This window comes from Camelina sativa, chromosome 4 (assembly GCF_030686135.1).
Source record: "Camelina sativa cultivar CO46 ecotype springtype chromosome 4, ASM3068613v1".
Lineage (NCBI taxonomy): Eukaryota > Viridiplantae > Streptophyta > Magnoliopsida > Brassicales > Brassicaceae > Camelina > Camelina sativa.
In genome coordinates this window covers 5,676,685-5,692,308 of record NC_141883.1, presented here as the reverse complement: position 1 = coordinate 5,692,308, position 15,624 = coordinate 5,676,685, and the positions used below count along the sequence as shown (strand labels likewise).

The 15,624-nt window shown below is 36.5% G+C and overlaps 2 protein-coding genes and 2 pseudogenes across 5 annotated transcripts; 2 read left to right on the top strand and 2 right to left on the bottom strand.

Moving 5' to 3' along the window:
* Positions 1–478: 478 nt before the first annotated feature.
* LOC109132444 (anaphase-promoting complex subunit 11 pseudogene) lies at positions 479–1,078 on the bottom strand (annotated as a pseudogene).
* A 1,588-nt stretch (positions 1,079–2,666) lies between these two features.
* On the top strand, positions 2,667–6,259 carry LOC104779925 (uncharacterized protein At3g43530-like). Its single transcript, XM_087509257.1, has 5 exons — positions 2,667–2,810; positions 2,942–3,667; positions 3,747–3,914; positions 4,024–4,515; positions 6,236–6,259. Exons 1-5 carry the CDS (start codon positions 2,667–2,669, stop codon positions 6,257–6,259), a joined length of 1,554 nt encoding a protein of 517 aa, XP_087365383.1.
* A 352-nt stretch (positions 6,260–6,611) lies between these two features.
* LOC147945449 (uncharacterized) lies at positions 6,612–9,107 on the bottom strand (annotated as a pseudogene).
* Positions 9,108–9,735: 628 nt separating this feature from the next.
* On the top strand, positions 9,736–13,827 carry LOC104779924 (actin-related protein 2). 4 transcript variants are annotated; one of them, XM_087509941.1, is made up of 16 exons: positions 9,753–10,022; positions 10,302–10,412; positions 10,544–10,678; positions 10,782–10,853; positions 10,938–11,038; positions 11,143–11,192; positions 11,272–11,375; positions 11,474–11,542; positions 11,640–11,703; positions 12,130–12,198; positions 12,308–12,391; positions 12,486–12,544; positions 12,635–12,701; positions 12,789–12,872; positions 12,978–13,082; positions 13,573–13,827. In XM_087509941.1, the coding sequence occupies exons 5-15, from the start codon at positions 11,008–11,010 to the stop codon at positions 13,056–13,058; spliced, it is 762 nt and encodes a 253-aa protein (XP_087366067.1). In that variant the 5' UTR covers positions 9,753–10,022; positions 10,302–10,412; positions 10,544–10,678; positions 10,782–10,853; positions 10,938–11,007; the 3' UTR covers positions 13,059–13,082; positions 13,573–13,827. The 4 variants fall into 4 exon arrangements, with proteins under 4 accessions (XP_087366066.1, XP_087366067.1, XP_019100096.1 ...); XM_019244551.2 differs by having other exon boundaries at positions 9,767–10,022; positions 10,938–11,016; XM_087509940.1 differs by lacking the exon at positions 13,573–13,827 and having other exon boundaries at positions 9,736–10,022; positions 12,978–13,206.
* The last annotated feature ends 1,797 nt before the right edge of the window (positions 13,828–15,624 follow it).

Genomic DNA, 15,624 nt, shown 5'->3' with positions numbered 1-15,624 from the left:
TTGAGCTGCAATGGATTCACAAATCATTGTGTTTTTGAAGACTTGTTATTGTTGCCTTTGGCATCTCTGATTGAGTTTGTGCATGTTTTAAAGTTAACCGTGGAAATGTTGCGGTTAGTAACCAAAAAAGCTGTTTTTAGCATCATTTAGTTTCAATCTATAAACAGAAGCCAATTGTTATTTACAGTTTACTCCTTACCTTTTTTAAAGATATAGGTATCAATTGTTCAACGAGTCAAAAAGTTTCTTACTCATGTTTACTTGAATTTGACGGAACAAAGGAAAGAGAAGAAGTGTACGAGTCAAAAAGATGCTGATCTCTGATTTTTCCAACCAATCAAATCAAGTGAAGTTTCAAAAACATTCACAAAGCTAGCTCTCTATAGCTCTTACCTTTTGAGCAATGATCAGAACTTGACACTAATGGTCCACATACAACTTCATGAGATCATTCCAAAGCCTCCCCCATGATGAGAGCTTAAAGACTAATCCTCCTCATAATGTGATTACTCTTGAATTGCCATTCTCTTCGGCACATTGGACAATGTCACAATGAGCTTGACTCGTCTGCGAATTCACCCATTTTCAATATACAGTGAAGATGAAACGCGTGGTTGCAAGCTCCCCAAACTGCCCTAACACCAAAACAATACGGTCTAAGACATGCAGTTGTGTTTTATCTTTTTTATTTAATTATTACCATAAGTAAATAGCAATGTTCCAGTAAGTGTGGGAGAGAGAGTGTATGTCTTAAGTAACATATATAAAAGTGACGACATGAAAGCAAAGAACTTTACTTAGAGAGCAGTCATCTCCAGGAATTTTGCAATCAGGACAACAACAACCATCAAAAGCCATCCGACATATCCCACATGTTTCATCTTGAGCATCCCATGCCCATGAAGCAACAGCATGCCATCTGTGTCCAGAGAGAAACAATCAGTTAAACGATTAGCAACTCTTCATTTGTAAAGAGCTCATGTGGTGGAGCAGAGATTGTATCAGAGATTTAAGAAAATACAATACATATGGTAAAGGGACGAGGAACTTGCTCTGTTTCTATGGCTATACAGGACATTACTAGAATAATCAGTTCCACACAAAAATGTTTATAAGCCTAAAGAGTAATAAATGAAGTCTTACCTAAAGAGCTAGTAAGAAAATGTTTATAAGCCTAAAGAGTAATAAATGAAGTCTTACCTAGTAGTCTAGTACTATTGAATTGTTTTCCAATAATAATAAAAACTCAACTTCACAACCAAAAGCCACAAACATGAGATGTTTCTTAGCACCGTGAGATTGTTATCTTCTACAATTTTTTATCCTTATTACCTATACGAATGAAACAATTCATTACACTTAGTCACTCAGCAATCCAGACAGATCAGATCATCAGAAACCCATATAAGATATGAATCTTTTTCTTTTTTGGCCACTAACTAGGAGGTGTATTAAAACAATGATTTTGGAGGATTTGATGGGATTCAGAAAATTTGGAATTTTGATAGATTTTGGGGAAGTTGATATGATTTATGGTAAAATTCTTTCGAATCCCACCTAAAACCATGAGATTTGGATTTCTATATTTTTAACTAAACAAATCCTCTCAAATCCTCCAGAATCCCTAAAACTTATTAAAATTCAAATCCACAAACTGTTTTGAATAACAAGGGATTTTAAAGTAGATTTTTAAATCATCAGTTCAATAATATTAGATTTCAAAAAACTTTTTAAAACCCATGATTGAATAACATAAGATTTGTAACATTTACACAAATCATTTGAAATGTCAAGTTGAATATACCCCTTACGGTTTAGCAGGAAAAGTGTGTTAATTGGTAGACTCGAAGGAGGATTTGAGGGTTTTGTAATTTTTTTTTTTGGGGGGGGGGGGGGTTTACTTTTTTACTCTTTACCAAAAAAATTACAAAAGTAAACCAAAATTACATCTCTGTTTGACTTTGCGTAATCTGGAGCATATATGAAAATATATTGGGTATTAAAGACCCATTAGTAATATTTTTGTTTTATCTGTAGCTTAAAAACAGTCACCGTTTGTGTATTGTCGATTTTCACTACGTGGAGTTTTTACGTATAGTAAACGACACGCATTCTTGTAGAAAAACGAGGAAACAACAATACGAGACCTTTGTTTTGTTTTGGGACTAAAATCTAATATACCCTTCTAATCAAACTTCTATTCTCATATCCCTGCGAAAATAACAAACTATTTATTTATTTATTTTTAATCAAAAATGTGGTTAAAGACAAAGAAACCTATATCATTTTTGTTATTTACAGATCCAACCACCTTATACCCACCCAAACCCACAAAATTCGGACAATCCAGTTGAAATCGGATCTCTCCTTTAACTATCCAACTTTCGAATTCCTTCATTCACGACTCCACTCTCCCTCGTTCAATTCCCGTTAATTATTCTTCTCCCTCAAGTGCAACTAAGGATAACTCGATTCTGGGTAAGTTGAAATAGGTTGGGGTTTTTCGAATTTGGGTTATTTGTTTTTCAAAATCGGGTAATATGGGCTTCGATTTTCGATAATTTGGTTTTCAATTTTGGGGTTTTGTCGATTTTTTCATGAATTGGAGTGGAAGTTGAAGTTGAAATCGGTTGTTGTTTTTTGTGTGCATGTGTGGAAGAATCATAATGGTTCGTACAAAGAACCCAAGCTATGTGAAAAAATCGAATCCCCCAACAGATCTCGAAGAAGAAGCAACTCGTGGAGATGAATCAGAACGTGATTCCGATAAAACGGACTCAATTGAGAAGTCAAATGATAAGGATTCATCGGTAAGTATCTCTCCCTATATTGGTATAACCGTATAAGAATTCGTTCTAAAAAGTATAACAGTATAACTTGGTATAACTTAGAAAAGGTATAACTTAGAAAAACTTGGTATAACTAGATATGTGTCTTGCAGGAATCTGAGGATGAATCCGATGTAATGCAACCTTTGAGTATGTACTTTGATTACTCCCAGTATACGAAGCCTTTCAAGATGTCTGGAAAGTGTTATATTTCAGAGGCGGTAAACTTATTAGGCGGTCATCTTAAGGAAGAGGAGTTGGAATGGTTCTTAGGGCACCCACAGTTCAAGCATTTCTTCCATATGCCTAAGGATTTGAATCATAAGTTGATGGGTATGTGGATGTTGTTGCTTCGCACAGCGCATTTGGAGAAGAAAAATGAATGCTGGTTCATTGTTAATGGGACTCCCATCCGGTATTCTCTCAGAGAAATGGCAATCATTTCTGGGTTATATTGCCATCAGTATCCAAAATTCAAGGATGGTTTGGGCAGTTTAAATTTTGCTCGGAAGCAATTTAAAGGTGGACAAATAATACAATATGGAGATGTCAAAGCGAAGCTACTTTCGATGAAGAAACCTTCAAAGGATCGTTTGAAGATGGTCGTACTGTATTTTTTATCTAGCGTCATCATAGGGAAGAAAAAGGGTGGAAAGAATGCACCCTCTGTGGAGCCTTTCTTTCTTAGAGCTGTGGATGATCTTGATTTGTGTAGAACATTCCCTTGGGGTCGAATGGCATTTGATGAGAACATGAAAGACATCTTTCATTTGATGGGACACTTTGATGGAGTTGTGGGTCCACAGTGGGTCTTTCCTAGTTTCATCATTCCTTTGGAGGTAATTACTAGTTTTCAAAATGTACAACTTAGTATAACTGGATCCAACTAAACATTGAATGTTCTTGTGTTGTGTGTAGCTTCTTGCGTTTGAAGCAATTCCTGTGCTAAAGAACACCTTCCGAGAAGACGTTTCTGATTCACATGCACACCGTAACTGTCCTCGGATGTGCAAGATGAAGTTTAAAGCAAGTAAGAAGAAAAGTTTTTCTTTGAAAGAAATATATGACCAACTTGGTACAACTAAGGTTAGTTATTCATATTCATTATTTATGTAAATTACTTATCAGATTCATTATTTATGTAACATTGGTTGATAGGAGATTGATAGTATGTTATGTTTGTTTATTTTGACAGGAGATTGATAGTATGTTAACTCCAACTCCTCGGGAGGCACGCCTTTTAGCCATGATCATAGATGAGGATGGTGGCTGGGATGATGCGGATGATCCAGTTGCTGATGGTTGGAGCAAACGTTTAATTGAAAAGGACAAGTCAATTTGGTTTGAAGAGCTTCACAACCTAGATGTGGCCGCCCGATCATTTGAGGCTAATCCGGTGATTGAGAATGTGGATCCGGATGATGTGGATCTGAATGATGTGGCTAAGGATGATGCGAATTTGGAGAATGATATGGTAGGAGGTAGCTTGATTCAGCTAAGAGCTAGCTTGATTCAGCTAGAAGATCTGGTGAAGAAGGGGTTTAAGGAAATCAACGAAAAATTTGATGACATGGATGCTAGGATCAAATCGGTGGAAACATATGTGAACTGGGAAAGAAATGGAGAAGGAGTTTTTCCAAGCGAGGAAGTTGGTGCAAATGAGTGTGACGGAGTTGGTGCAAATGAGGCTATAGAGGAGGAGGATGCCGAGAAGGAGAAGGCCGAGAGGGAGAAGGCCGAGAAGGAGAAGGCCGAGAGGGAGAAGGCTGAGAAGGAGAAGGCCGAGAGGGAGAAAGCCGAAAAGGAGAAGGCTGAAAAGGAGAAGGGGGAGAAGGAGAAGGCTGAGAGGGAGAAAGCCGAGAAGGAGAAGGCCGAGAAGGAGAAGGCTGAGAGGGAGAAGACCGAGAAGGAGAAGGCCGAGAGAGAGAAGGATCCAATGGAGAAGGATCCAATGGAGAAGGATCCAGTGGAGAAGGATCCAATGGAGAAGGATCCAGTGAGATACGAGAGAAAAAAGAGAACAAGGGAAGGAGACAGTGGAGAACAACTTGGTACAAAGGTGAAGATTATAAGTAAGAAGGGGACGGGACCTTCCGTTGTCGTCAGGAGTCGGAGTCCTATTATAACAAGGCAGAAGCACTCCAAAAAGTAAGGAGCATGTAATCTTGTATGAGTCAGTATGTGAACTCTTTGGTTGTTTTTATGTATTTTGTTAAGTACTCGGAATGTTTAACTAGGTACAACTCTGTTTTTTTAAGTACAACTCTATGTTTTTAAGTACAACTTGGTTGGAATGTTAAAGTCAGTATGTGAACTCTTTGTGTGTTTAAGCAGACAAAATAACACATAAGAACAAGACAAATTACCGGCAATCGTCAAATGGAACTAGACAAACGATCCTTAGTTGTACCATTACAAAGAACAAGTTTTACTTAGTTGTACTATTACAAAGTACTACGTAGTTGTACCATCTTCCAAGAACAAGTTCTACTTAGTTGTACCATCTTCCGAGACATACCACAAGAAGACATCCAAAAAAAACGAGAAAACAGATCTGCTTAATTTTCTTCATATCTCTGCTCCTATCCATCTTCAACTGTCTAACTTCTTCTTCGAGGACATCCACTTGAAAATCTAATTGTTGTACTTCATCCACCAATGCCTCATCAACCCATTTAAATACATGTGTGTCGTTGACAAGCTGCATATAAGACAGAAATTGGTAACTAAATGTAAGAGATAATCAACGAATATTAGAATATATTTACCTTTCTTTGTGCTGCATACGCATAACGGTAGTAGCGACGACAAGGGTTTGAGATCGAGTGAGAGATTATCTCAATTACTGCCGAACCACAATGACATTTTTTTTGGATGCCTGGAAACCTTACTCGATTAGAGGAATTGCCACATGAGGTCCTCGATGCTCTAGAATCGTAGCTCATTTCAAGATTTGAGATGACCCAGAAATCGCAAACCCTAACTAGGAAAGAGAGGAGTTTGGGAATCGAAATCGGGAGATCGGGAGAGGGGAAATCGAAATCGGGAGAGAAGATTTTCTATGAACCCAGAAATCGAAAACGAAAACCCAGAAATCGGGAGAGAAGAATTTTTTTTTGTAGGAACCCAGAAATCGCAAGAGAGGGAGAGAAATGATTTTTTTTTTTTGACCCAGAAATCGCAAAATCGAGCCTAAACCCGCCCTAGCATACTTGGCTCCAATTTTAATTTTTCAAAAATTGAAATTTTGTTTGGGACACATAAAAAACACGTGTAACCGCCAATTTACACACGTGTAGCCGCCAATTTACACATGTGTAGCCGCCAAAATGCACTAGTTGTTCCAAGTTTTCAGATTGTACCGATCTTGACAAGTTGTACAATTCTGAATTTTTTATTGTTTTTAGTTATACCATGTCAAAACCCAATAGTTTTAGTTGCACACATGGTTTACGGTTAATTGAGATACATTTACACATGTTCATGCGATCATATGTTTGAAAAGATAATTTCCTAAACTTTTGTAATTATATGTGGTTTACAACGACAAATGAACCCTTAAAGTATATGGTGTTTCATGGTAAACCTTGAATATAATGAAAATTTTTATGACAATTCTTTCTTTCAATTAGTTATATAATATTTTTGTTGTTAACAAATATCATATTTATTTTTATTTGAAAATTTATAAATAATAATATAGTTATTTTGATTTTTTTAAATTATTTTTAATTATAAAATTTTAATTATAAATAATACATATAATTATTTTTTTCAACTAACCTAAGGAAGATAATCACAATTTAACTGAAATAAGTTTTCCCATAAAGATAAGCAAACATGTCTATCAAGATAATCCACAAAAAACAAACACACACAAATGACAATAGTTGTACCGAGGAAAAAACAAGTTTTACTAAGTTCTCCAAATAAGAAACTAAGTCCGAGAACCCTCACTATCAAACCAGCTCCTACTCGAAATTTTCTTCTTCTTCCTGCGTCCATGTTCTCCGGCTGATGGAATCCTTTTTGTTGGTTTTCTTCCTCTTTTTGTGACATAAAACTTAGGAAGAACAATCTTAGCACGTACATCGTCAGGGACCATCCACATAGACATGATAGGAACTGGATATATCGTCCTCGAATACCCCAATGCCCACTGCTCCATCCAATAGTACTTACTGCACAAGTCATGCAGTTGGATCTCATTACCGGCGTTCCTTGCTGCTTCCATCGCAGCAGCAATTGCATGCACACACGGATATCTGTCAATATCAAATTGTTTACAGTAGCACGTTTTCCTTTTCAGATCAACCACATAACTACTACCATCAACTCCAGTCACGCTGTATTCCAGAAAATAGTTGTTTAGTTCAGTCACTGGTAAGAGCTATGCTTCAGAACACCTTGTGTGCATCAGTGTCTCAACAAAAGGGACTAGTTTCTGCTCTTTTGGAGTCTCTAAGGATATCTTCCTGTATTTGTTAAACCATTCAGCCACTTTACTAACAATCGCATCAATCATTGGTAATAACGGGTATGCCCTTGCAAATCGAAAGACGCCATTGATAGATTCAACCGTATTAGTGGTGTCTATGTTGTATCTAGCTCCTGGAAAATAACATCGAGCCCATTTGTTCTGTCCTACATGATTATCAAGATAAGTACTTGCAGCTGGATACCTTCTGATAAAATCAGCATAGAGTTTCTCAAACTCAGGCTCTGTGTAAGCCTTAGCACATTCCATGAACTTCGTCGCAACTAAATCCCTGTTCACGTTTTTGCAGCTCAATTTAACATTCTGGGACAAATGATAAATACAATACCCATGATGAGATAACGGGTACACCGTATTTATTGACTTGATTAGGCTTTGATTTCTATCAGAACAGAAGACCAGTTCAGGACAATCTGGTAAAACTGATTTCAATTTGCTGAAAAACCAGGTCCAACTTGTATCTTTCTCACCATTAACTACACCAAATGCAATCGGATAATGGTGATGATCCGGATCTTGAGCTGTAGCCAAGATTAGTACTCCACCATAGACATTTTTAATACTTGTTGCATCAACAATGATCACCTTTCTCATAGCTTTGAAGCCTTCAATGCACGCTCCCAAGGCGAAGAACAAGTACTTAAACCTCTGTGCTTCATCCAATTCAACAAATGAAATTGTACCTGAGTTCATTGTCTGCAGCATGTGCATATAACAATGCACCAACTTAAAACTATCCTCTGGAGTACCGCGAAGATCATATGCAGCTAGTTTTTTTCCTCTATTTGCGGTCGAGTAAGACACTTTAACACCAACTCTTGATTGAACCAAAGGGATAAGATTTTTGGGAGTTGGAGTGTCTATCAAACATGGGTAATCTTCACGCAAAACTGATGCAACTAAATGTGGTGTGCCTCTCCTTTTTCTCCTCATTGTACTTGTATCTGACCTCAAGCACGTATGCGTCTTGTTGTAAGTTCTGACCGAGAAACTGTCTGAATTCCCATTCCTCGCAGCTCGTAAAGACCACTTGCAACCCCTTTTAAATTCACAGCATTTAACCACAAACAACATAGTATCCGACTTCACAATAACAAACTCAAAACAGTTCTTGTGTGCAGCTTTTTCAACTAAATCTTTAACTGCTTGCTTGCTTTCAAATTCTTGACGTAAAGTCAAATCCAAACCATCTTCCCATTCACGATTTACAACTGGTGTGACCTCAGAACCTTCAATCATATCACAGTTATCTGCTATTGCTCGTTCTTCAGACTGTTCTTGATAAAGAACCATGTTCCCATCACTATTCTCCATCATCTCAAAACGTTCAGACGGCTCACCTTCATACATCGTGTTCTCATATGTCGCTCTACTACTTGAAATCAACTTCTCATTAAGTGAACAACCTACAGTCCCTCGACTTTGCTCATCCCCCTGATTTATTTCAACATCATCCACGACTTCCACATGCAAAACTTGGAATTGATCTGGATTCATTTCCAAATAACACATCAGGTCATCATCATCATGTATGTGTATCGGTCTCTTAGGATGCACTGATTCGGGAACGTAACTCAATTTCAGCTCAGTCATAGTTTCATCAACCTTCGCCTTTCTTCATATTTTCTGCACCAATGCAGAATAACTGACCTCTTCAATAGATGTCTCCATTCTAAGAGATTGATGAACTTTTTCTCTTGAAATACATCTTAGTTCATTTTCCCTTGTTGCATAATATCCCCCGTAATCAAAAACGATGATTATCCGACGATTATTATTCATTGTGCCTGACATAAAATAAAAAACTCACATTGGAACCTCTGTCGTGTAAATAGTATTACCAAGTTGTACCAAAATTGTATCAGTTGTACCCGTTTAAGTTGTACCAAACTATTACCAGTTGTACCCGTATCAATTATACCTAGTCTACCAGTTGTACTACATCGACTCCACAAAATCACTATTTATTTCGGAATATTTGTACGATTCAGTTCGAATGAAGTGTTACAATCCACTTAGTATGCGACCCATTTCGACACTAATACAAATGAGAATAAATTGAATGAGCATTCAAGGTATATATCCTAATTGCTTTAGGATGAACCTCAAGAACCCTAATTGCATTGGTAAATAAATGTAAGAATATCACCTGAATCTTCTGGTTTACTTTGCTGCTTGCTTCAATCCCAATCTTTTGCTTTCGTTTGGAATCAAATTGATTTCTATGGACTCGATTTGTATCGATTGGAAGGGGGAGAGGAGCAACATTGGGGGAGCGGGGACGAGATCGGGAGAGAGAGGGGAGAGAGAAGGAACCCGATTGATGGAGAAAAATTGATGGGGTTCACATGTTTTTCTTTTTAAAATTTTATAATTTATTAAATAAAAGGTTAGGGATAAAAATGAGATATGTTGGTCAACACTTTGTTAAAGGGTACTTAGATCACCAAAAGGTATTGATGAATAAACTTTTGATTGCAAGGATAGTATAGAGTTTGGAAGTAGTAAATTTGTTTTCTCGATCGCGACAAGTGACCGGAACAAAGTAGAGAAGAGTGATTCTTCGCTTCGATTCAAAGACTAGTTCTTTTATTCCCTGGGATCGAACACATCTGATTTACGTAAGCTGAAATTTCTATAGAAATCTGAGGAGAATGGACAACAAAAACGTCGTCGTTTGCGACAACGGCACCGGCGTAAGCTTCTTCTCTCTCATATATACCTCTTTCCGTTGTTCAGACTCCGATCCTTAGTTAAAACTGATCAATCATTCCATATCTTATCTGGGTTACGTTAAAAATCTCACCTTTGCTTCTTCTCTGGGCTTGTTTAGGATCTAGTTGTCTTAAAGTTGAACATTTGAAAACTCTCATGTCTTAGGAATGTATAAGATCGTATTTTTATTGATATGTGGCTAGTTTATGTTTATGAATCTCTAATGTGAGATTGTTTTGTTTGCTGGCAAATTTTGTCAGTATGTAAAATGTGGATTTGCTGGAGAGAATTTCCCAACTTCTGTTTTCCCCTGTGTCGTGGGAAGGCCTTTGCTTCGGTATGAAGAATCACTCATGGAGCAGCAAGTCAAGGTTTGTTTATATATATGTTAGTTATCAATCAGCCAAATCAGATCTTTAGTTACATAACATTTGATATCATTTTTGACTGAGGTGATATGTGTAGTTTGATTTCATCTATGTTTGGTTTTGTTTCATTTTAGGATATAGTTGTTGGGGAGACTTGCGCTGAGCTTCGGCATCAGTTGGATATAAATTATCCTGTCCACAACGGTATTGTGCAGAATTGGGATGATATGGAGCATGTTTGGAATCACGCTTTCTATAACGAACTGAAAGTAATTTTCTTCTCCTGCTTCATCTGGCGATTTGGTTTTCTTCATTTCTTTTTTGGTTCCATGTTTCTTGACTTACTCTTAAACCCTGTTGTGTGATTAACAGATCAATCCATCAGATTGTAAGATATTGCTCACGGATCCACCTCTTAATCCCTCAAAGAATCGTGAAAAAATGGTATGGTTATGCCAAGTCTTTGGTCTATAAAATCGAAATTTGCTTTGATGGTTGTTTGAGTGACTCGTTTATGTTGTAAAACAGATTGAGACAATGTTTGAGAAATACAATTTCGCTGGCGTTTTCATTCAAATCCAAGCCGTTTTAACTCTGTATGCTCAAGGTGCTTATGGAGATTATTGAAGGTTTAGATTTTCTTTCGTGTGTTTATATAGACAGTCACCTGTGAACAAGAGTTTTTGCGCACTTCTTTGATATTTTTCTTCCTGTGTTGAACTCTCGCTTTCAGGTTTGCTAACTGGTTTGGTTATTGATTCTGGTGATGGTGTTACTCATGTGGTAAGCTACAAAACTCTATAATATTGGAGATCGAGTTTCGCTAATAGAGCGCATTAACAGTTTCCGCCTCACATCGTAGGTTCCGGTGGTTGACGGCTACTCATTCCCTCATCTTACCAAAAGAATGAATGTCGCTGGTAGACACATAACAGCGTATCTCGTTGATCTACTTTCTCGACGAGGGTGAGAAACTGATTCATATACTCACATGTTGAAGCTTAAGTAACATTTTGTTGATATTTTGAGATGTTTTATCTAATAAAAATTTGTTTGTTCAACAGATACGCGATGAACAAGACTGCTGACTTTGAGACAGTTAGAGAAATTAAAGAGAAGCTCTGCTATATAAGGCATGCAAAATACCTCTTCAGTGATTTACTGTAATATCTGAGTAGTAATGAATTACAAGACTAAGAAATAAACTAGTTGCTTTGTCTTTATTTACAGCTATGATTACAAGAGAGAGTCTCAACTCGGGCTCGAGACAACCATCCTTGTTAAGAATTATACTGTAAGTTCGCTATTCTATGAACTTGTCATGAGTGACACTATTCTATGAACTTGTCATGAGTGACAATTTTCAATACTTCTAGGGGAACTAGAGGCAAGAAACAGAAACTAGTTTACGTTAAGCTTATATCAATCTAAACTCATGATCAGAACCAAGTAAGATAGCAAATTCTCCGCAAACTCGAGTCTGTAAAGAAAGTTGAAGATTCTTGCCATCTTTTTTCTTAAGAGTATTTTAGGTTATAAGAAATATGGTATTATCATCCTTTGTTTTCATGGCATCTTGTTTGTTTTTTGGTGCTCGGTCATCCGATAGTCGATAAAGTTTCAAACTTTTACCAATTGCAGCCTCAAAAGCTGATATTATCATCCAATTAATTATTTCTGAACTACTAATCTGTTGTGATTTTGTACTGTGATCGATCAGCTTCCAGATGGGAGGGTCATCAAGGTTGGCACGGAAAGATTCCAAGCACCTGAAGCGCTTTTTACACCGGTAGACCTTACTGGCTCCCTTTTCTCTTTCTGAATATTCTTATCAATATTATTTCGCTTTTTACACCAAGAATCTCGAAGCTGATCTCAGAATGAAATCTTTTTTTCAGGAACTCATTGATGTTGAAGGTGATGGAATGGCAGACATGGTGTTCCGCTGTATTCAAGAAATGGATATTGATAACCGCATGATGGTATGGTTGCTTACACTTGCTTCGTATTTCAAATGAATGATCCAAAACAAATCATTATAGATTTGCTTAAACCCTTTACTCTTTTTTTTCACAGCTCTACCAACACATAGTTTTAAGCGGAGGAAGCACCATGTATCCAGGATTACCTAGCCGGTTTGTATATACTTTTGTTTTTCATAGCCATACAAGAAGCTTCATGGTTTTATGTTGTAACCTCTTCCGTGTTCTATTTTATTGTTTCAGTCTTGAGAAAGAAATCCAGGATAGGTATCTCGATACAGTTCTTAAAGGAAACAAAGATGGCTTGAAGGTAAACATATCCTAATAACTTCATGATCATTGTTTAGTCATTTTCTCTCGGGGTTTAACATTTTATTCCGGTTTCTTAATCAATCAGAAACTCAGATTGCGAATCGAAGATCCACCGAGAAGGAAACACATGGTATACCTCGGAGGTGCTGTTCTTGCAGGAATCATGAAGGTAAACAAAAGAAAGAGTTCAATGCTTTTTCTCTTTTTTTCAACAGTCTTTGAAATGATTTGATGTTAAGAGAAATTGGATTCTGTCAACTGGTTAATGTTGCAGGACGCACCAGAGTTCTGGATCAATAGAGAGGACTATATGGAAGAAGGCATCAATTGTTTAAACAAGATGGGACAAGCTTAAAACTTTTTTAAATCAAAACTCAAGGTTGTACTTTTTTTCTTCTTCTACATTCTGGATAATTTTAGTTGCATTTGTGAAAAAATCTGGAATATACAATTCGATTTAATTGTATTCTGTCTTTTAATATTTCAGTACTTTAGGTTTCAAAGTTTGAGTGCTTTTGGTTAATGAGGGATCCACAATTCGATCTTCAATAATCAAATTAACATTGTAGAAAACGTAGATAGATATTGAGTTTTGAGAGATCATATATGACTTTAAGCTTTGACGGCTACAAATATATTTTGAGAGGCCTACATATATAACTGCTTTATATATATATATATATATATATATAGGTCTTAGCTTGATCAATTTTAAAATGATCCAAATCTTCTTTTTGTTGTAAAATCTGTAGTCTTAGCTTGATTAAAACCAATGTGTAGGTTTGTCTTTGAGTGTTTAACCTTAGGTTTCCAGATTTTGACTCTTTTAACAGGTTAGATTCCTTTGTGCTCTGTTTTATCTTTTGCAGGTTTTATGTTTTAACTAACATTCAGACCAAGAGATAGAGACATGATGATGCATAAGCATTTATTATATAAGGTGAAGAGATCACAACATAAGATAGACTAACACGACCTAAATGTATTAGTGATACAAACAATTTTTCCCGGTTGTAGAAAGCCTGATTTGGAAGCCTGTATACACCACCAGGTCCACCACCTGATTTCAGATATTTTTGTTATTGATATTTTTACTCAGGGACAGTTTCATGGCTTTCTTCTTTCTTCTGCTTCTCAATATTTTCTTCTCTTGCTTTCTTCTTTTTTGCTGCTTCTGGACACGGATAGATCTTATACAGAGCATGGCCGACCTACACACACAAACCAGAACAAAACTTACACACCTAATAACTTGGAACCCAAATAAGTGAACATATATACATACCCAGTCATCTTTATCATCAGAAGAAGACTGAAGCCAGTATTCATGCATTAACCATTCCCCTTTTATACCGTTTGGATATTTCCCAATGTAGTACTCTAGTGCGTTTTTTAGCCGACTACCACTTGTCCAGCATTAATCTTCTTAGGAGATGCTACTACTCTCCAATATCCTCCATTTTCGCCACATTTCTTATATTCTCCAGCTTTACCAATGTCAGTCCTCTCCGATATAAAGAACCATTCCTTCTCATTACCCGTCTTAAATCCCTCTGTTTCTAATAAAAAGAAAAGAGCCGCTTAGATACAGAAACACCAACAAAGTATAAAGCACGATTCAAGAATTAAGAAAATAATCGATGGAGACAAACCTGAAAATTGTTCTGTTATTGAAGTTGTAGACGTCCATCTGGTGAATAGGAACATGTATGATGATTTTGTTGACTTCCAAGTAGGTTTTAAGAACATGTATGATGATTTCTTTGTCTGTTGGTGAAGACTTAAAACTTCCATGAGACAGATTGAAGTTATGAAAGAGCTTGTCCGAGATCAGTGGTTGTGGTTGCTGACACACAGAGTCATGAGTCAGTGGTTGTGGTTGCTGACACACAGAGTCATGAGACAGTTTACTTCCCCTTTGATGCTATTTGGTTGTTTCCCAACGTAGTGCCAGTGTGTATTTGTAGCCGACTACGCCTTCTCCACCGTTAATCTTCTTGGCAGATGTTACTACCTTCCACTATCCTCCACTGTCTCTACGATTCATTCTTTTTCCATCTTTCCCCATCTTGTACCTCTCAGATATAAAGAACCATTCCTGGTCGTTACCCTTATCAAATTCCTCTTTTTCGAATCAAAAAATAGAAAAGAGCCAATATTTTAAACCAAATAAAATAAATTCATCTCGATTTAATATTTAAGATAAGAACCAATGGAGACAGACCTGAAAGATTTTCTGGGTTGGACTTGTATATGTCCACAAGGTTAATAGGGACAATGATAGTTGAGTCTTTGTTGCCTTTCAAATACGGTTTCAAGTAACAAGTGACAAGAACTTCATCGGTTGGTACAGACGAATAACTTTCGCGGGGCGCATTGAAGTGAGAAATCCCGTCCAGGATTGGTGGAAGTAAACAATCTTGTTGTGGTGCTGACATACATTGTGGTTGATGCGGCTGCTCAACCATCTCTTCTAATGCTGCTTCACAAAATTCGTCCAAGATCAGTTGAGATAAACCGTCTGGACTAGAGTAATCCACTTGATGTTAATCTTCTTTTGTTGTATCTAGGAGTAAAACTTGTACAGTAAAATCTATATAAATTAACACTCTTTAAATTAATATTCTCTATAAATTAATAATTTTTTCGGTCCTGAGTTGGACTAGTGTAAAAAATAATATAATTCGATAATATTTTTTTAGAAATTCTATGTAAACATATGGTCCCTGTATCATAAATTAATAATATATATATATATATATATATATATATCTCAGAAAATTTAGTGAAATATTACTCTAGCGTTGTTTACCTATAAGAAACTATAAACTAAGAAAATTTTATAAGAATATGAATTATAACAACAATAACTTATTTTTAAAAATGAAATTCTCAAAACTATGAAAACAAAAAAATATTTT

Bases quoted from the DNA above. Each gene is read 5' to 3' on its own strand.
- LOC104779925 (XM_087509257.1), top strand. From the start codon at position 2,667: ATGGTTCGTACAAAGAACCCAAGCTATGTGAAAAAATCGAATCCCCCA. The intron at 3,668-3,746 runs GTAATTACTAGT...TGTTGTGTGTAG, and splicing joins GTTTCATCATTCCTTTGGAG to CTTCTTGCGTTTGAAGCAAT. The intron at 3,915-4,023 runs GTTAGTTATTCA...TTATTTTGACAG, and splicing joins ACCAACTTGGTACAACTAAG to GAGATTGATAGTATGTTAAC.
- LOC104779924 (XM_019244551.2), top strand. From the start codon at position 9,981: ATGGACAACAAAAACGTCGTCGTTTGCGACAACGGCACCGGC. The intron at 10,413-10,543 runs GTTTGTTTATAT...GTTTCATTTTAG, and splicing joins TCATGGAGCAGCAAGTCAAG to GATATAGTTGTTGGGGAGAC. The intron at 12,199-12,307 runs GTAGACCTTACT...TCTTTTTTTCAG, and splicing joins CTGAAGCGCTTTTTACACCG to GAACTCATTGATGTTGAAGG.